At 37.0% G+C, this 21,379-nt stretch overlaps 1 protein-coding gene across 6 annotated transcripts in view; it reads left to right on the forward strand.

Moving 5' to 3' along the window:
• The window catches only part of OPA1 (OPA1 mitochondrial dynamin like GTPase), a 101,938-nt gene that overhangs the window by 6,150 nt on the left and 74,409 nt on the right, over positions 1-21,379 (forward strand). For 3 of the 6 annotated variants that reach the window (XM_077117900.1, XM_077117902.1, XM_077117905.1), the window contains exons 2-6: positions 5,885-6,203; positions 6,855-6,951; positions 8,957-9,064; positions 9,534-9,587; positions 10,278-10,345. In XM_077117900.1, the coding sequence (XP_076974015.1) occupies positions 5,885-6,203; positions 6,855-6,951; positions 8,957-9,064; positions 9,534-9,587; positions 10,278-10,345 (646 nt within the window). Of the gene's footprint in view, positions 1-5,884; positions 6,204-6,854; positions 6,952-8,956; positions 9,065-9,533; positions 9,588-10,277; positions 10,346-21,379 lie in introns of those variants that run through there. The other 3 variants (XM_077117901.1, XM_077117903.1, XM_077117904.1) reach the window with 2 other exon arrangements.

Raw genomic sequence — 21,379 nt, forward strand, 5'->3', positions numbered from 1 at the left:
GACATGGTATTTGATTCCTGAAAACTTAAGAGAAGAAAGAATTCCATGCAGGAGGATTACCTTTTAAAGGGTAATCTTTTTATTTTTTTTAATATTTTTATTGATAAATTTTCACACACAAAATTCCACATGGTGTACAATTAGTGGCTCACAATTTCATCATATAGTTGTGTATTCATCACCATGATCATTTTTTTAGAGCATTTGCATCATTCCAGAAAAAGAAATAAAAGAAAAAACGCAAACATCCCCGTATCCCTTACCCCTGCCTGCCATTGACCACCAGCATTTCCATCTACCCAGTTTATTTTACCCTTTGTGCCCCCTATTATTTATTTTTTTATCCATATGTTTTTACTCATCTGTCCATACCCTGGATAAAAGGAGCAACGGACACAAGGTTTTCACAATCCCATAGTCACATTGTAAAAGTTGTATGTTTATACAATCATGTTCAAGAATCAAGGCTTCTGGATCACAGACCAACAGTTTCAGGTACTTCTCTCCAGCTACTCCAGTACACTATAAACTAAAAAGGTATATCTATATAATACATAAGAATAACCTCCAGGATAGTCTCTCGACTCTGAAATCTCTCAGCCACTGAAATTTTATTTTGTCTCATTTCTCTCTTCTCCCTTTTGATCAAGAAGACTTTCTCAATTCCTTGATCCTGGGTCCTGGCTCATTCCAGGATTTCTGTCCCACATTGCAAGGGAGATTTACTCCTTTGGGAGTCATGTCCCACACTGGGGGGAAGGGCAGTGAGTTTGCCTGCCAAGTTGGCTTAGAGATAGAGGCCACATCTGAGCAACAGAAGAGATTCTCTGGGGGTGGCTCTTAGGCCTAATTTTAATAGGCTTAGCTTATCCTTTGCAGGAATAAGTTTCACAGGGACAAACCCCAAGATCAAGGGCTTGGCCTATTGACTTGATTGTCCTCACTGCTTGGGAGAATATCAGAAATTCTCCAAATGGGGAATTCTCCAAATATTCAAATGGGGAAATTGAATATTTCCTACTTTCTCCCCAGTCCCCCAAGGGGACCTTGCAAATACTTCTTCATTCACTGCCCATATTACTCTGGGATGTATTCAGGCATCATACTAACCTGGAGAAGACAACAAGATCTCACGCCCTATTCAAGATTCCATGTACTTATGCTGTCCAGCTGAACTGACCATACAAGTTAAATTAGGAAATACAAATTTTGTACCAAATAAACATCTCTCCCTTAGGTCTCACACAGAGGTTGAAGTTTTAAAATATGGACACTATCATCCTTTACCCTGTATTCTGATTTACCTTAGTCTTATCCAGATCAGCTCCATTCATATCTCTACTCAAAGTCTGGTGACTTTTTCAATTTTTTAAACAGTTCCTGTAAGGGGTAGTACTGAGTTTCATAGCCTCAGAGCTCTAATTCTGAATCTTAGCTGTCACATAAATACTAATGGATAATCTTGCAGGGGTGGTTAGGATAGGAAGGGTGTAGATGTAGTAAGAGAACAGATTTCACCTAAGGAAGTTGGACATTTTTCCGTCTGATGGTGTCCATCTTCTCTGGGAAGTAGGAGGTAAGGTTATCTACTGAGAGTTGGTGGAGGAACTGGGTGGGGGGGGGGATGTAGGAGGTTAAAGGAAATTGGAGAACACCTAAATAGTCCAAACAAAGAGTCAAAGAATGAGTTGATAAGAGAAATGAAATAAGATTGTCAGGCAATCTGTTTTTTTTTTTTTTATTATTGTGAAATATACATTTCCAAATGCATTTTAACAAGTAGTTATAGAATAGATTTTAAAGTTTGGTATGGGTTACAGTTCCAAGATTTTTCAGTTTTTCCTCTAGCTGCTCTAAGACACTGGAGACCAACAGAAATATCAATATAATGATTCAGCATTCGTACTCATTTGTTAAATCCTGTATCTCTGTTTCACTCCTCCTTCTCTTTAAATATATTTATATACATAAAAGCAATAAATTTCCAAGTACCTTCTCTGTATAACTCCACTATCACCTTTGATCTTTCTCTCACTGTTTAGGGGTATTTGGGCTATGCCCATTCTAACTTTTTCATGTGGAAGGCTATTCTCATTCTAACTTTTTCATGTTAATAATATGGGTTAGAGGGAAGGAACTAGTTGATGTTCTGGAAAGGCTGGCCCCTCTGCATTTCAAGACATCTGGAGGTTGTAGATTTTGGAGAGTTACCCTACTGCATGGAACCTTTGTCACATCTTATATAATGCCCTAGGTATTCTTTAGGATCAGTAGGAATGGTTTTAGTTGGAGTTTGGCAAGTTATGATAGGTAGCAATGGTCTAACTGAAGCATGCATAAGAGTGACCTCCAGCATAGCCTTTCGACTCTATTTGAACTCTCTCAGCCACTGATGCCTTATTTGTTACACTTCTCTTCCCCCTTTTGGTCAGGATGGCCTTGTTGATCCCATGGTGCCAGGGCCAGGCTCATCCTTGGGGGTCATCTCCCATGGTGCCAGGGAGACTTTCATCCCTGGATGTCATGTCCCAAGTTCGGAGGGCAATGATTTCATTTGCAGAGTTGGACTTAGAGAGAGAAAGGTCATATCTGAGCAACAAAAGAGGTCCTCCGTAGAGGTGATTGTTAGGCATACCTATGGGTAGGATAGCTTCTCTGCTACATACATAAGCTTTACAAGAGCAAGCCTCAAGATCAAAGACTTGACCTATTGATTAGGGTGTCCCTAATGTTTGACACAGTATCTGTCATTTCCCCTGTGGTAAAGTTTAATCGTTCCATAAGTTTTCTCCCTCCAGGGACTTTGGCAGTACTTTTTGATTATCTGCTTCATATGCTCTGGGATGTATCCAGGCATTACATTAAGCTATACAGGACTAAAAGCTCTTATTCTTATTCTGGGTTCCCTATGTTGGATTGTTTAAATGATCTATTCAGACAAGTTGGTGTTTGATTATGTAATATAGAAAACCTAGGTTCTGGACATAATAAAACTTTCTTCCTTTGGTCACAAAGAGTAAGTGAAGTTCTAAAATACAGACAATGTCTTCCTTACACCTGTATTCTGAATTCTCTTAAGCTTGACCCAAGCAGCTTCATTCTTATCTCTAAATATCAGGTTATAGATGCATAAAACAGCCCCTCCAAATCCAGAAATAGCAATTACCACTCCGGACTAAATGTGACTGCTATAAGAGCTTAGAATCTAGGCCCCAGTTTCCTTATAAGTATTTTCTAAATGAGATCGTACAATATTTGCTGTTTTGTTTCTGGCTTATTTTGCCTCACCAAATGTCCCACAGGTTTATTCACATCATTGCATGCCTTTTTTGTAGCAGCATTGTTTTCGATCATATGTTTACACCATTATTTGCCAATCTATCAGTCAGTGCATCTTTTAGCCACCTCTATCTGCTGGGCCTCATGTATAGTGTCGAAAGTCATCAGTCCATCAACACTCTCAATTTTAAATTATTTAATTGTTCTGAAGAGAATGATAGTGTTTAGCAGTCTTGAGGGCCTAGTTGAAATTTCTCTGGTGTTGGATGTGATTTTTCTCTAGCAGTGCTCCATTCTGGTAGAGAAAAGTGACAGTAAGGTTCATCTATGGTTTGTATTTTGCCAGACAAGAGAAACAAAAGGCCAAAGGGACAAAAGAGTCTAGATTATTGTAAGAGTCATTTAAATGATAAACCAGGGAATCTAACAGAATTATTGACTGTTAATATTGAATTATTGATTTGTGAGTCACTCTTGTATAGCTATTTACCTCATTTTAATAGATTAAGGAATGAGTCTTTGGGAACTTCATAATTTGCACTTGATTGCACAGCTAGTAAGCAGTGAAACTGGGATGAGAACCAAAGTTTATCTAACTCCAAAGACTTAGTGGATGTAGAGGTAGAGTTGATAAAAGTTTGAGCTGAATGTTATGAAACTTCATTTGGCTCTTGATTTAGCTCTTGATTTCTTAGAACTGTAAGTGGTAACATTAGTCACCCCAGGTTAAAACCTCATAGTTATTAGTGACTTTTCCTTGCTTCCTGTGTCTGGTTGGTCATTTTGGTGTCTGTCTTTCCTTTTCCTTTCTGACTGCTGCCTCTTTACTTTATGTTCTTCTCTATTTTGGTAGTTAAAATAATAATATACTTTTCTCTCCCTTTCTAATTTACTTTGACCTACGATTGTGAGATGTATCTTCTTTAATTAGTGTTTGAATAATCTTACTCTATTCAGAAACTTTCACTGGTTCCCTAGTGCTGACAGAATAATGTTGAAACTCGGCTGTCAAGTCACTGTCATTGGCTCCTTGGCTTGTCCCTAACCACCTTTCCAGTCATATATCACTATGAACCTTCTCTTCTGTCTCATTATATCTGTTTTTTCTTCATTTTCTTTTGCTTTAACTAGAATTTCTTTCCCCTTTTGTGACTCTTTGCTTTCCAACCACCTAACTGCTGAGGATCACTCCCTTTCCTATGAACTCTTGAAACACTTAACTTCTCTACTTTTTTTATTTTTATATGGGCAGGCGTTGGAAGTCGACCCCGGGTCTCTAGCATGGCAGGCGAGAGAACTTTGTCTGCTGAGCCACCATGGCACACCTGCTACTATTCTTTTAACATGGAAATGTTTTTGTCATTGATTTTCATGTGTGTAGTGTGAAAACAACTTTGAAGTTAAGATTAAGGCTTTGCTTTTTATATATGCTAAATTTGAGGTCAAGGAAAATCTAATCTCTTGATTAATAAAGGACAGGGACTGACTTTATGTAAGATAGAAATTTTTTATATTGGAGGAAGAGCTTAAAGAAAATGTACATGTTCCCCAGCTTTTAAAAAGAAGATAAACGTTTTTGTAACCAGAAGTAATATTTACAGGTAGACTTACAAATGAACAGTGTGCCTAAACCCTATACTGTGTGAATATTTGCTCCCCCTTTTAAATCCTGTTTTCCCTTGGTTTCCTGATATGGAGGGCTCCTACTGATTCTTGATTCAGAGCAAGGCCCAGTTTACAGTTCCATATAATTAAATGAGTTAATATTTTAAAACTAATTAGAACAGGGCCTGACTCCCAGTAAACACTATAAAAATATGCTGACGAAAAGAATCAGGCATATGTTGTTGTACCTTTGATTCTCCACCAAGAAGGGGAGAGAGCCCAAACAGTAACCTACATTTAGGTTCTCTTTCTTTTGGAGCTTTTTTGCTACTTTCATTTTAGGGGGAGTCAGGTGTCCGGTGTAGGATTAATGATTTTTCCTTAATTTCCATCTGTGGGCTATGTCAGGATTAGGAGACATTGATGAGGAGGTGAAGAATAGTTGTTCTAAGCTGCTGGGATTTTTGTGCTTGAAAGCAAAAGTTGGTAAGCATTTTTGTTAACTTTACATATACTTTGAATAGCAGTTAATGAAATAAGTCTCTACCTTTTCTCTTTTCAGTTTTAATTCTTTGGACCACAATTATAACCCGGATGTAGTAAATTAGGGCAGGCTCTAGAGTTCCACTGCCTGAGTTTGAATCCTGATTTTACTCTTTATGTTAATGTGGACTTGAGCAAGTTGTTCCCCGGTTTGTAGCACATTTTCATCATCAGTAAAATAGGGATAATAATAGTACTTTCTTTGTAGTATTTTATCAGAATTAAGTGAGAGAGCACATGCTGAAACAGTACATGGTACATCATAGATGATTAGTGTGTGAGAGCTATGGTATGATATAGCATGGTCATGTGTGTGCACATGTCTTGTCCCTTTAGGACATTGCCGGTTTTTTGTTTTTTTTCTTTTTTTTTTCTTTTAGGACATTGCTGGTTTTATGTCATTTCCTTTGCGCTGTTACCCAGTCTGATCTTTGCCCCATTCCCATTTTTCTTTCAGTGAGGTTTGCCAGTCCTTAGTGAAACATAGCTCTGGAATAAAAGGAAGCTTACCACTACAAAAACTGCATCTGATTTCACGAAGTATTTATCATTCACATCATCCTACCTTAAAGCTTCAAAGACCCCAATTAAGGACATCATTTCAGCAGTTCTCCTCTCTAACTAACCTTCCCTTACGTAAATTGAGGCTTACTCCAATTAAATGTGGCTACCAGCCACACAGGAATTTTTGGCCAGCAAGATTAGCTGCAAGGCTTTTAAAACTTCGATATCTCATACTAGGATCTGCTGTTGGGGGTGGCTATACAGCCAAAAAGGTGAGTAACTTTCTTGCTTATTTCCCATTTATTCTAGAATTTAATGTTTTAAAGTTTTATAGCATAAATCATTTTTCTTTAGTGCAGTAGAATATAATTGGATGTTTAAAAATTGTTTTGTGCTTCTGTTATATACTAAATTGTTTTAACCGTGCTAATAGAAAAATGCCTTCTGATTCTTAGTTATTATAGGAGATGAAAATGACCAAGTGAAACCAACACTGGGCTGGGAGTAGAACACTTGTATTTAATTTTCAGTTGGCCATTTAGTGGCAGAGATAGGAAAGTTAGGTGACATGCCCACATAACCACTTATTTGTAGTTCTGGGACTACAGCCAAGGCATCTTAACTCTGGGTCTGTCTTCTTTCTATTCCACAATATTGTTTAAAGCCAAATCATGAACCTTGCTTGAAATAGGAGTGTATTTTGAAATCTTACACTTTGCATGTTAGTAAAGGAGTATTTAATGTTTTATATGCTAGCTCGTTAATTTGTTTTTAGAGAAACTGTGGCCACTTAAATTTGTTTCCTAAAAGTTTTGAACATCATACATTCCTCTTTGTAGATTAGCATTTTAATTAAGGTAATTTTATTGAGTTTTTTAAGTGGCATTTAGAACATTTGGTTGACATACTTTCTTATTTTTTAGACTTTTGATCAGTGGAAAGATATGATACCTGATCTTAGTGATTATAAATGGATTGTGCCTGACATCGTGTGGGAGATTGATGAGTTTATCGATTTTGGTTTGTATCATCAACACTAAAATCCTTGTAAGGTCATTTCGTTAGGAAAGAGAAATAGTTGTATTGATGTAGTTTCTTAATTCATGAAAATACTATACACACTTGAATTTACTCATAAAAGTAGTCGGCTGGATACATGGGTGGTTCTGTGGTAGAATGCTCACCTTCCATGCGGGAGACCCTGGTTCAATTCCTGGGCCATGCACTCCCCTCATTCCCCCCCACCCCCCCAAAAAAGTAGTCAGCTATCAAAGAAAAAATTAATAATAAAGAAATTATTTATTAGTCCATCACTTTAATACAGCTGCTATTAGCTTTATGGAGCATTTTCTTTCAATTGTACCTATTTGTATATGGTTAATATTTTTGTTTCTTTTTTAAAGATTATACAGTTGTGGTGAACACACATTTGGGTATCTGATATAATGTTGCCCAGAGCAGGTACACCATAATCCACTTTTGAATCTTGATTACCTCTATTTTTTCTAATTTAGTCCATAGTTTCCATAGTGGTTTCTCCCCAGAGTCAGCCACAGTACCCCTTTTGCTAAAAATAAATAGATGAAAAAATAAGTATATTTGATAACTGTGTCTGCCCAGTGATTCATGGTGATCTTTTTTTAAAAAGTTGGAATGAAATTATTTTCCTTAGTCTTTTTTTTAGACTTTGTGGCATTTAGTAACTTAGGTATATATTGAGGTGGAATTAATCTCTACAAGTACTTTTTTCACAACACTTTCTTAAAGATAAATTGTATTGTGTTGACAAAGATATTTATTTGCAAGAAAGGCATTCTTTCACATTGTTTTGGAGATAATCATGAGGAGAGCTGTTAACTTGATATATTTGCCGGTACAACCAGCATTGATAAGCTCCTGGATTTTGGAGCTAGACTGGGCTTGAATCATGGTTCCTCCATTTCCTTGCTGGCCTCCCAGGGCAATTGACTTAAGCTCTGTGCCTGTTCCTCATCTGTAAAGTAGAGGTAATAACTTTGTAGGAATGTGTACTAATCAGTGTTTTCTAGGGAAACAACCAGATGATATATACATATAATACATATAATGTATTATGTAAATATTGAGATATATTGTAAGGAATTGGCAGACACAACTATAGGATGGGCAAGTTCAGATTCCATAGGTTATGTCACAAGCTGGGAGCTCCAGTTAAGGTTTTCAGTGAATTCCCCTGGCTGCCTGCTTAGCTGATTTTAGCTGACTGCTAAAATCATCACTTCTCCTTTAAGGCCTTCAACTGATTGGATCCATCGGTAGGATCTCAAGAGTATTAAGTAAATTAATATTTTAATAGCATTAGAATATCTGGCATATATTCTTATTTTAAGAATATTTATGTTTTTGTCTTCTTGAGAGAAAATTAGTAAAGCTCTTCCTAATTCAGAAGACCTTGTAAAGTTGGTGCCAGGTTTTGACAAAATGCTTGAATGTTCATAAACAAAAATAATAATAATTTTACCATTTAATTAATAAAGATATCAGAAATAGAATAAAAGCTCACCTTGAGTTTTTTATAGTTATTCCCAATTGATAATGAATGTAAATCTTCTTAAAAATTACAAGAGGAGGAGGCAATTTGAACTGGAATCTCCTGACTCTTATTGCCTTCAGGCCAAACAAATGCTCTAAGAGATATTTTTCTCTCTTTTTGATTCTTTGCCTCTTTCCTGTATTTTCTCCCAGGAAGTACTTCAGATTCCAATCCAGTATTATCATTTTTAATACAGTGCTTTTGCTTCAAGGCATTTAATTTATAGATCAAAGGTATCTATCTCAGCCATGTGTTTGAAGAGTCTTTCTTAAACTTCACACCTTGTAAAATATCAGAGTAACACATCGTTTCAGATATATGTAGTATGTTTGTAAATAGAAATGTGAAAAAATAATTTAAATATATATACAATGTTTATTTAAATTTTAGATGAATATTTTAATTTTTAGATTCTTATTTTGAAAATATGTGAATTTTTTTGGTTTTCTCCAGAGAAAATTAGAAAAGCCCTTCCTAATTCAGAAGACCTTGCAAAGTTGGCACCAGATTTTGACAAGATTGTTGAAAGCCTCAGCTTATTGAAGGATGTTTTCACCACAGGTAAGGAAAGATCTGTTTGAACGAATTTAAAATTTTAAGAAGCACAGAGAAAAAATTCTTGATATATTTATCTCCATTTTTTAAATTAAGACATATAGTAAGAATGAAGAAATAGGCCATAAAAAAATAAACCAATGTTTTGTTGCATAGTAGTTTTAATCTTCATTTAGCTCAATAAAGTGAAAATTTATAAGAACTTAAACATGCTTGGCTTTTAGTCACTGAAGGAGAAAAATCACATGTTCTTGACAAGTAGATGAGACTTCCTTTGTGTTTGCTTTTCATAATTGGTTAGACCCAATTTAGTGACTTTTAAACAAATTTAATTATGATGGCCCCTCATGAGAAGAATTAATTAATGTTAATTCTGGCATATTTGCCCAATTACTGCCCTATTCTCAGACATTTTTGTTTGCTCATTCCTATTAAATTTTACATTTCTATTTCCCCTTTTGCTGATTTTTCACAGGTCACAAATTGGTTAGTGAAGTCATAGGAGCTTCTGAACTACTTCTCTTGTTAGGTGTGTAAACAGACATTTTTGCTGACCTTAACATGCCTTTTAAATGCTTCTGATAAACTAGTTGCAAATAAAATCTCAGACCAAATTCATAATCCTGCTTATGCTGAATTTTAAAATCCCAGAACTCTATTAGGCAATCCTTTAGATAGGGCTAATAAAATAATTATTTTGTGGTAACACTAAAATTCCTAAATATGTATCTGTATCATAAGAGTAAAGCTATTTAAAAAGAAGATTTGCTTGGTCAAAATATCTTCTTGAAATAGTTCTAATTGTTTTTTGTCATTGAAATTAAAAGTAATTTTAGTTTGTCTCATCTGCCTTGTCATGGTTCACAATTTTAACTTTCTTTCTTACTATCTGTGGTCTGTAAATGGCAGTGATTTATTCCTGAACTGTAAGTGCTCTGACATAAAGTAATCTTACCAAAGGTTGTTTTTTTTTTTTATTATTATAATTTCCAGTTACATTTTTAAAAAAACAGTTAGGTTCAACATGTGCTATAGTATCTTTTTGTTTTTGTTTTCATTCTTAAAATAAGAACACTTTTCTAAAAGTGATTTGATGCTTTGGAAGTGAATTGCTCTGAAAAACCCATTCACCTTTTAATTAATTAGACATTATTTAAAATTTAGCTTAATCTTTTGACATCACAGCAAAATTTAAATGATTGCATATTTTATCTTTAAGGTTCATCAGGAGAGACAGCATTTAGAGCTACAGATCATGGATCTGAAAGTGACAAGCATTATAGAAAGGTAAGTATAAAAGGAGAATTCTTTAAAATTTTTACCCTCTTGGAAGTTTTTTTAAATGCTAGTATCTTATGATACAGAGGCATTTAAGTAAATCTGTCGGTAATATTTCAGTGGAAAATGCAAAGTACATGGCAATTCTGGAAATATAATTAGAGAAACGGGGTTTCTCTAAATATATATTAGTTTCAAGGGCCATCTCATATAAGAGAGTTTTGTTGTTAAATTTGTGTGGGAAAAACTGGGTTAGGCAAACCAGTCTTCTTTTCCTAGGACTTCCCAGACCTTTGTATATTCATGTGTGTTGTGCATTCTGAAAGAAGAGTCAAGGTGTTTAGGGTTTTCCAAATTTATTTAGAACAGAACTCTATTTTTTATTAAATGTTTTCTAGGGATTAATGTTAAATGGCTTACCTCAGAGAAGATATTAAGGGAATAGGAAGTGAATTCTTAGAAAACTAATCAATTCTGCTATATTGATACTTAACAGTGTTATATTTGGGGTTATTTAAAGTGTCTGATTTCAGCACGTGTTATCAAAATTCATATGAAATTTACAGGAGACACTAATGTAGAATAACATACATTACTCTGTAATCAGTTAATCTGATATTTTCTTAGTCTTTACTTTTTTCATTCTTTTGGGATTTGTAAAATAACTCATTCCGTTTCAGTTTTTTAAAAAAACAATATCTAGATAAATAGATTTATGATGAAAAAGTAGTTTATGAATTTTTAAAAAATAAAATATGGAAGATGTAACTTTTCTATTGAAGATGATTACTGGTTTTAATAGATGGAAAGAAAATAACTTTATTTGGAGAGCAGAAAGAAGTAATAGTAATTCCTGAGTATGGGTTTTCACCTCCCTTTTCGTCCATCCAATTTGAATTTTTTATATGATATTCCAAGTTTTCACTTGGAATTATTTTCTATTACAGTGTAAAATTTTTAGATTACCAAACTAAAAAGTGAAAAGTAAAATATAGTAAGGAAATAGGCAAGCTATTTATTGTGTATGATTTATAGTTTTGCTTTTGTGGAGAAAGTATATTTCAAAGTATTTTTTTTTCTTTTGTCTTTTTACTTGATTTTTAGAGAAAACCTATTTCAAAATGTGTGTGTGTGTGTGCGCATGTATTTGCCTTTCGTTTGATCCTTTTTGATACCCTTTCTGTTGACATTTTTAATCAGGGGACAGCCTTGACTATTTATACTGCTAGGGAGGAAAAGTTGAATAGGAAATTAGCCTAATTTGCACAACTTGTGTTGAGCCAAGGCCATGGCCCTTGAAGCAGGAAACTTATTTTGCAGAAAGGAGAAATCTAGCTAGGGAGAAGGAACTTATGTGTATGTATGGTAGCGTGGTTCTTTGAGTGAAAAGGTTTCTTGTGCTTAGATAAATTAAGGGGGTCTGCATCTCTACTCTTCTTTGACGTGGCCTAGGATCACTCAGAGAATTGAGTCAGAACCTGTGAAACAGGTTTCTCATTCACCTAAGTGATCCTAGGCCACAAGTATGAATCTCTGGGAATTTAATGACATTTATAGACTTTATTTTTATGCAGTAGACCTGAAAGCAAATTTATTGTTTTATGTTGTAATTTACTTCTTTGCTTGTTTGAAGATAAATGTCCTCATAGACTTTCCTTTCACATTTTTCTTCATTTTTGTTAGTTATCTTGCCTGTTAAAAACTCATTAATTGTACTTTTCAACTATTTGTTGTACATATTAAATCTAGAGTTATAATTAAGCTACTTTCATTACAAGTTAAGTCATATTGCAGCAAATGGTGGTAGAAATATTTACTATGCGGAAGAATGTATCTCCAGCTCCGAGTGATGGTTTTAAATTCCATTAATTTGCAGTGTCCTGTTTTCAAGGCTTGGCTGTTACCTGTGATGCATGATAATGAGCTATTCAGAGTAGATGCAGACAAACTGACTGATTTTAAGAGACTTCAGTACAAATTGATGGTGAATGCAAGCATGCAAAGAGAGACCTTAACTTAGCAGTAGTCTTTTGAAATCACTTCTGAAACGTTGTTTTAAATGGTCCTCTTAAAAATGTCAACAATAGTCAGAAGTGGCAGGAAGATATTCTGGGTTTAGTTGTTATGGTTATGATTGATTTGGTTTGATAAAAGAGAGCCTCAGATTTAAAATAGTATTCAGGGAATTGAAGCAGTCATGCCTTTGCTTAATAGTTGCCTAGTACCAACATTTCTGACCTAGACTTCTAGAAATGTAGACGTAAATGAATCAAAATGTTTTTAAAGTACTAACTGAAGAACACTTTTAGAAACTAGAACTGAAAGAAAAGAAAATATTTGCTCTTTTTAATAGAAGAAAACAACGAAAAAAGGGCTGTCAAGTAGGTAAATCAGATTCAAAATCAGTTGACGTAAAAGTGACAGGAGTTGAGGGTTGCACAATTGCCAGCTGGTTTGACTTGAATCTCAGAGAATGAGCAACACAATGAACTGATTGGTTACTTGGGTTTCCCAGTCTAGGGTCACTAAACTTAGGTTTTCTAGAAGATTGTATTGGAAGTCTTCTAGGTACTTTCACAATTTGAAAAGACAAAAGTTTACAAAAAGCATTTATTTCTACTTAATTGCTGCACAGGCTAACTAAACATCAAATTTTTTGGTGTTACAGGAGATATAGGCAGTCTGTTTGTGGACACAGGTTATTTATATTATGTTGATTAAAAGCCCTGATCTGTATCTTTGATTTAGAAAATGGAAAAATGTACTGAAACCACTTCCTAATAAATGTTTTGCTGTTGTTGTTTTCTTGTTTTGTTTTGTTTTGTCAGTCTGAATCTTTAAAACATTGTTTACTGGAGAAAACTATTAGAAAGAGCCCTTGATGTGAATTGGATAACATTCTTGAGAACTGGGCATGTTTTGGAATGAGCTGAAGATAAATTAGCAATGTGGGTTGATGAGCCTATTTTAGTGGATACATCCAGTTTGTAAATAAGCAGATTCTGTGTATCAGTCATAGCATAGAGATGACGAAACTGCTCAGTTTTATTAAATTCTATAAGATTGTTATGTTCTAGTGAAAATTAATTTGTTGAATGAGATATTATCTGAGCTTTTGTCCAAGAATGCTTCTGATTGTTTATAAATGCATCACATAGAAATAAAGACATTCTGAAGATAACAGGCATATTATAATTTGTAGAAAATACCTGAAGCACCTTTTAAAAATCCATTATCCTGGAAAGTGTTTAAAGGCAGTACATTAATACTCTTCCTTTCAACATGTTAGTCTGTTGGGGATTGAATCTTATTCCCCATAAAAGGCATGGTTAGCTCCCAACCCTTGGACCTCTGGGTGTGAACCTAAGTCTTTGAAGATTTTGCTAGTGAAGGTGTGCCCAAACAGAGTGAGTGTGGGCCTTAATGCCATATAGCTGAAGTTCTTGTAAGTAGAGGAAAATGGATATGGAAGAGGCCATAGGGAGCAGCCAGAAACTAAAAGTTGATAAAACCTGGAAGAGAAAGTCAAAGATACCACATGTCCACTGCCATGTGATGGAAAAGCAAAGGAACCTCAAAGATTGCTGGCCAGCCAGGAGATTCAGATCTTGGGAGAAAATAAGCCTTCTAGCTTCTGAAACCTTGAACCAATAAATTCCTTACTGTTAAGCCAACCCATTATGTGGTACTTGTAGACAACTAATAGTTTTTGGTACTGGAAAGTAGAGTGCTGCTATGAAAAATACCCTAAAATGTGGAAATGACTTTGGAATTGGGGAATGAGTGGAGGCTGGAAGAATTGTGCGGTACGTGACAGAAAAAGTCTAGATTGCTTTGAAGAGGCTGTTGGTAGAAATATGGATGCTTAAGTTATTTGCAATGAGGCTTTAGAAAAAAATGATGGCTGTCTTATTGGAAACTATAGGAAGAGTGATCTCTTGTTATAAAATGGCAGAAAACTTGGTGAAATTGTGTTCTGATGTTGGATGGAAGGTAGAACTGGCAAGCCATGAATTTGGATATTTGGCTGAGGAGATTTCCAGGTATGGAAGGTGCAGCCTCATTTTCTTTGCAGCTTATAGTAAAATGCAAGAGGAGAGATAAGCTGAGAATTGAACTTTTAAACAAAAAGAAAGCAGATATTTATGATTGTGAAAATTCTCAGCCTATCCAGATAGTATGCTTTGAGACTAGGGCCAGATGTGACTCTACAATGATCTCCCTGAGCTTTCAGGGTGGGAGTCCCCAGAGAACAGGGCATGTGAAAGTTTAACTGAACAACGCTTTGTAAAAGAGGGTGTGCTAGAACATGGGTACAATCAGCCATTGTGGTGAAAATCAGGATTGGAAATACTGTTGTCTAATGGTTTGGACCCCTTGAATTACACACAAAACTAACATGATTTTTGTGAAAATTGTGTGAGGAGAACCAGTACCAACCTGGACTAAAAGGCAGAGAAGGAATAAATCAAAGGAAAAGACTTCAAGGGCAGAACCATTGAAGCAGAAGTCTGGACTAAAAAGAACTCCCTGGGCCAAGAGAGTAGGCCCACGGCCCACTCACTGTAGAAAGGGTGCACTTGGAGGGGGCAGGCCTTCTACCCCAATGTTTAGAGAGGGCAGGCCTTACCCCTATTGTTCAGAGATAGTGGAATATTGTTTAGAGAGGATAATAGTCAATGCCCTGGTGTTAATGGAGAGCCTTGCCACCAGCCTGATACTCAGAGTGAGACCCATACCCCAATGTTTGGGGGTAAACGTTACGACTGTATAAGAACTCAGGAAGGATGGCGCTGTTGCTACAGCAGCCCTGGAGATTGTGTAAGACCTTGAAATCCAATGAAGTTTGCCGTCCTAGGACCTGTGACCCCTATTTTCCTTCCAGTTTCTCCCTTCTGGAATAGAAATGTCCATCCTATGCTTGTCCCACTACTGTGTATTAGAAGCAGTTAACTTGTTTTCTAGGTCTATCAGTTTAAGAATTTTTCCCAGGACAGACTATCTGATTTTGATGTGACTTTGTTTAGCATTCTGCTAAATGGCGTAAGGCTTTTAGAATGTTATAATTGAATGAATGTATTTTTCATTTGAGGAAAACATGTCTTTTGGGGTTCCAGAGGGTAGACTGTTGAAAATTGAATCATGTCTCTCACAAAAGGCATGTTAAGTTCCCAAATCCTGGTTCTGTGAGTATGAACCCATTTGTAAATAGGACTTTTCAAGACATTATCGGCTGAGGTGTGCCAAACTGAATGAGGGTGAGCCTTAATCCAATATGGCTGAAGTCCTTATAAGCAAAAGAAATTGAACACAGAAGAAGCCACAGGAAGCAGCCAGGAGATGGAAGTCACCAGAATTCAGAAGAGAAAGGAGAAGATGCTGTGTGCACTGCTGTGTGATGGAAAAGCCAAGGACCCCAAAGATTGCTGGCCAGCCAGAAGATACCAATCCCAGGAGGTAACAAGCCTTCTAGCTTCTGAAACTGTGAGCCAATAAAGTTCTGTTATAAGGCAATCCATTGTATACTATTTGTTTAGCAGCTAAGAAACTCATACTGATATTCTGATTTTTCTCATTTACGTTGTATTTTCCCGCTGAAATAGCTCTCTTCATTTTTCTTCTACCTGCCTAATTTCCACTCATCCTTAAAGTGCAGCTCAGTTGTCACCTTTGTGAAGCATTCCATAACTGTTTTATTTCCATTAATTACATCCTTCTTAAATTTTTTTTGGGGGGGGGGGGTTGGGTACATGGTCTGGAAATCGAGCCTGAGTGTCCTGCATGAAAGGCGAGCATTCTACCACTGAACCACCTGTGCACCCCATCCTTCTTCACTTGTAAAACACTGGCTGTCTGAAACACTGTTTACTTTGGCTTGCATTCTTATTTAACGGGCCGTGTCTGTCACTACTTCTTTGTCCTCAGAGCTCTTAAGATAGTGCTGAGCTCAAGAAAATAAATTAGTTGATTGACTTAACTCAGTAGAAGAAAAGCTAACTTAAATAGCTTTGCTTGATACCAACAAGGGACAGGCACGAAGATTTTTATAATATGTCTTTTTTACTCTGATAGGTTTCTCTTGGCCTTCATATTTGACTGATATTGAGGAGGAAAAGAATGTATATGTACTGAAAATTCTGAATTGTAACGAAGCAGTGTTGCTTAAGTAGGATTTTACTTTTCTGGAATTGTTCATGCAGCCAATAATGTTGTAACTTTGTGGCAAAATTAAATTCTCACAACCAACACCATTGAATAACCACAAGTTCAAGAAATTCTTAAGTTTTTTGAGTTGCTAGCAACCATACTTGGTTAGATTCTTGATCAGGAAGCCAGTCTGCTTGCTTCCCAGAGTGTTGTAGATAGGGAAGCAGAGGGATCAGAGGAAGAAAAGCTGAGAAGATATCCATGAGGGAAAGTATAACGGCAAAACAAGCAAACTTATTTTAGTCTCTAAAAATAGGCGTACTGCAGTTCTATATCATTCAAGAAGCATTCCATGAGTTTTACTGTATGTATAACAGTATTTAGATAGCAATTTAAAACAAAGGGCATCTGGTGGAAAATGTACTTTTGGTTTCTGGTTGAACTGTTTTATTTATCTCTTAATATTGTTACTTGTAAAAATTGTCCATAATAAAATAGGATGTATTTCTGGATTGGATCAAGTTAAATGACCCAAGTAGATAGACCTGTTTCCTTTTGGTAACCCATATATTCTTCAATTGGCTATAAATATCCTGAACAGAGTTATGTATTATTGGGAGGAAGACATTTAGAAGAATAATGCTAACCAAATAGAATTATTCACACTTTAAAAAATAGTTTGGTGCTTAAAGAATATTTTTTTAATGGAAAGAGATAGAAGTCTTCACGTTCACCCAAGTTCTTTTGCTAGACCAAATTATTTTTAAGACTTTTAGAGTAGGGATTGCAAACTTTCCCTTAAAAAGCCAGAGAGTAAATATTTTAGGCCTGTAGGCCATAAGGTAGGTCTCTGTTGACTACTCAGCCAGCCCATCATAGTGGAACTTCTGCTCTTAATTTAAATTTAAAGGTAATTTAAATATACCTTCCAGTGTATTGCAGTAGCGTTATTTTCTCCTTATAAATGTAGACTGAGCCTGATGGATCAAAGACTTTGAAAATAGTGAGATTTCTATTACAAGTTGGTATTAAAGCAAACTTTAGAGTCACACTGTCTGGATGCAGATCCTGCCCTTTCTACTTCAAAATTGTATGACCTGGGACTTCCGGAGAAGATGGCGGCTTAGTAAGGTGCGCGCGTCTTAGTTCCTCCTCCAAAACAACTACTAAAAAACTAGAAACAGTACAGAACAGCTCCCGGAGCCACGACAGATTCCAGACACACAGTGTACCCCATTCTGGACCAGCTGGACTGGCTAAGAGACTCCGCTGCGGTGAGGTCCCCGAGAGGCGTGCACTTCCCTGGGCCGCGGTGGCTGGCGGCCGGAGCCCCTCCCTCCCTCCTTCCTGGGCCGGCTGGGAGCTTCGGATCGGCGGTTCCCCAAGCCACGGCAGCCGGCGCCCCTCCCACACGCGCAGCTTCCCGGGCAGGCTGGGAGCCTCGGATCAGCGGTTCCCCAAGCCGCGGCGGCTGGCGACTGGAGCCCATCCCACGCACGCGACTTCCCGGGCCAGCTGGGAGCCTCGGATCAGCGGTTTCCCAAGCCGCAGTGGCCGGCGACCGGCGCCCCTCCCACACATGCAGCTTCCTGGGCTGGCTGGGAGCCTCGGATCAGCGGTTCCCCAAGCCGCGGCGGCCCTCCCACACGCGGCTTCCCGGGCTGGCTGGGAGCCTCGGATCAGTGGTTCCCCAAGCCGCGGCGGCCGGCGTCCCTCCCCCTCAGGCGACTTCCCAGAGGGAAAGGAAAGAGTCTCCAACAGTAGTAGAGACTGAGTCCAACCTAACACCAATAGTGGCATTAATGAACAATTTCTGACTACTAAAAATAGGCCTTCAGCTCAGGCGAAACTGATCAAGGTGGAAGTCGCCGATTGGGCTAACTGAAAGAGAGGAAAGGGGGCGAAACAGCCTTCTGCGGTTGTTTCTACGGAGGCTTGGTTGCCTCTGGGCTCAGCATTGGGATTACAAAGGTTAAAACTGCCCCGAACGCAGAAACAGGCTGCTTTCAGGGCTCTCTACCACCTGAACCTTCCCCACTGGAGAGGTGAAACACAACTCAGGTGGAATCCCTCTCAAGGAATTCAGATCCCAGGACTTCACAATTTGAAGCCATTAAAACCAACCTACAACCTTTCCTCTGTCTCCACCACACACCCAGCAGCGAGAGTCTTCCAAAGTTAAAGGAGCCACAATATCTTTTGCTGGTGGGACCCACAGACAGACAAGCACCACATAATGGACAGGATAAGAAAAACAGAGCCCAGAGACTTCACAGGAAAGTCTTTCAACCTGCTGGGTCCCACACTCAGGGAAATCTGATTATATGCCCAGATGCCAGCAAAAAATAACAAATCACACCAGGAAAATTGAAGATCTGAAAAAACAAATCACAGAACTTATGGGAATGAAAGATACAGTAGAAGAGATGAAAAAAACAATGGAAACCTACAATGGTAGATTTAAAGAGACAGAGGCTAGAATTAGTGAACTGGAGGATGGAACATCTGAAATCCAAAAAGAAACAGAAACTATAGGGAAAAGAATGGAAAAATTTGAACAGGGGATCAGGGAATTGAATGATAATATGAAGCGCACAAATATACGTGTTGTGGGTGTTCCAGAAGGAGAAGAGAAGGGAAAAGGAGGAGAAAAACTAATGGAAGAAATTATCACTGAAAATTTCTCAACTCTTATGAAAGACCTAAAATTACAGATCCAAGAAGTGCAGCGCACCCCAAAGAGAATAGATCCAAATAGGCATTCTCCAAGACACTTACTAGTTAGAATGTCAGAGGTCAAAGAGAAAGAGAGGATCTTGAAAGAGAAAAACAATCCATCACATACAAAGGAAACCCAATAAGACTATGTGCAGATTTCTCAGCAGAAACCATGGAAGCTAGAAGACAGTGGGATGATATATTTAAATTACTAAAAGAGAAAAACTGCCAACCAAGAATTCTATACCCAGCAAAATTGTCCTTCAAAAATGAGGGAGAAATTAAAATATTTTCAGACAAGAAGTCACTGAGAGAATTTGTGACCAAGAGACCAGCTCTGAAAGAAATATTAAAGGGAGCACTGGAGTCAGATATGAAAGACAGAAGAGAGAGGTATGGAGAAGAGTGTAGAAAGAAGGAAAATCAGATATGATAAATATAATTCAAAAGGCAAAATGGTAGAGGAAACTATTACCCAAAAAGTAATAACACTACATGTTAATGGACTGAATTCCCCAATCAAAAGACATAGACTGGCAGAATGGATTAAAAAACAGGATCCTTCTATATGCTGTCTACAGGAAACACATCTTAGACCCAAAGATAAACATAGGTTGAAAGTGAAAGGTTGGGAAAAGATATTTCATGCAAATAACACCCAGAAAAGAGCAGGAGTAGCTATACTAGTATCCGACAAATTAGACTTCAAATGTAAAACAGTTAAAAGAGACAAAGAAGGATACTATCTACTAATAAAAGGAACAATTAAACAAGAAGACATAACAATCATAAATATTTACGCACCGAATCAGAATGCCCCAAAATACGTGAGGAATACAGTGCAATCACTGAAAAGGGAAATAGACACATCTACCATAATAGTTGGAGACTTCAATTCCCCACTCTCATCAATGGACAGAACATCTAGACACAGGATCAATAAAGAAACAGCGAATTTGAATATTACAATAAATGAGCTAGACTTAAGAGACATTTATAGGACATTACACCCCACAACAGCAGGATACACCTTTTTCTCAAGTGCTCATGGACCATTCTCAAAGATAGACCATATGCTGGGTCACAAAGCAAGTCTTAACAAATTTAAAAAGATTGAAATCATACACAACACTTTCTCAGATCATAAAGGAATGAAGTTGGATCCATAATAATAGGCAGAATGCCAGAAAATTCACACATACGTGGAGGTTCAACAACACACTCTTAAACAACGAGTGGGTCAAGGAAGAAATTACAAGAGAAATTAGTAAATATCTCGAGGTGAATGAAAATGAAAACACAACATATCAAAACCTATGGGACGCAGCAAAGGCAGTGCTAAGAGGGAAATTTATTGCCCTAAATGCCTATATCAGAAAAGAAGAAAAGGCAGAAATTCAGGAATTAACTGTCCACTTGGAAGAACTGGAGGAAGAACAGCAAACTGACCCCAAAGCAAGCAAAAGGAAAGAAATAACAAAGATTAGAGCAGAAATAAATGAAATTGAGAACATGAAAACAATAGAGAAAATCAATAAAACCAGATGTTGGTTCTATGAGAAAATCAATAAGATTAATGGGCCCTTAGCAAGATTGACAAAAAGAAGAAGAGAGAGGATGCAAATAAATAAGATCAGAAATGGAAAAGGAGACATAACCACTGACCTCACAGAAATAAAGGAGGTAATAACAGGATACTATGAACAACTTTATGCTAATAAATACAACAATGTAGATGAAATGGACAAGTTCCTAGAAAGGCATGAACAACCAACTTTGACTCAAGAAGAAATAGATGACCTCAACAAACCAATCACAAGTAAAGAAATTGAATCAGTCATTCAAAAGCTTCCCAAAAAGAAAAGTCCAGGACCAGACGGCTTCACATGTGAATTCTACCAAACATTCCAGAAAGAATTAATACCAACTCTGCTCAAACTCTTCAAAAAAATCAAAGTGGAGGGAAAGCTACCTAATCCATTCTATGAAGCCAACATCACCCTCATACCAAAACCAGGCAAAGATATTACAAAAAAAGAAAACTACAGACCAATCTCTCTAATGAATATAGATGCAAAAATCCTCAACAAAATTCTAGCAAATTGAATCCAGCAACACATTAAAAGAATTGTACATCATGACCAAGTAGGATTCATCCCAGGTATGCAAGGATGGTTC

This window comes from Tamandua tetradactyla, chromosome 10, assembly GCF_023851605.1.
Source record: "Tamandua tetradactyla isolate mTamTet1 chromosome 10, mTamTet1.pri, whole genome shotgun sequence".
In the NCBI taxonomy this organism is placed as follows: Eukaryota; Metazoa; Chordata; class Mammalia; order Pilosa; family Myrmecophagidae; genus Tamandua; species Tamandua tetradactyla.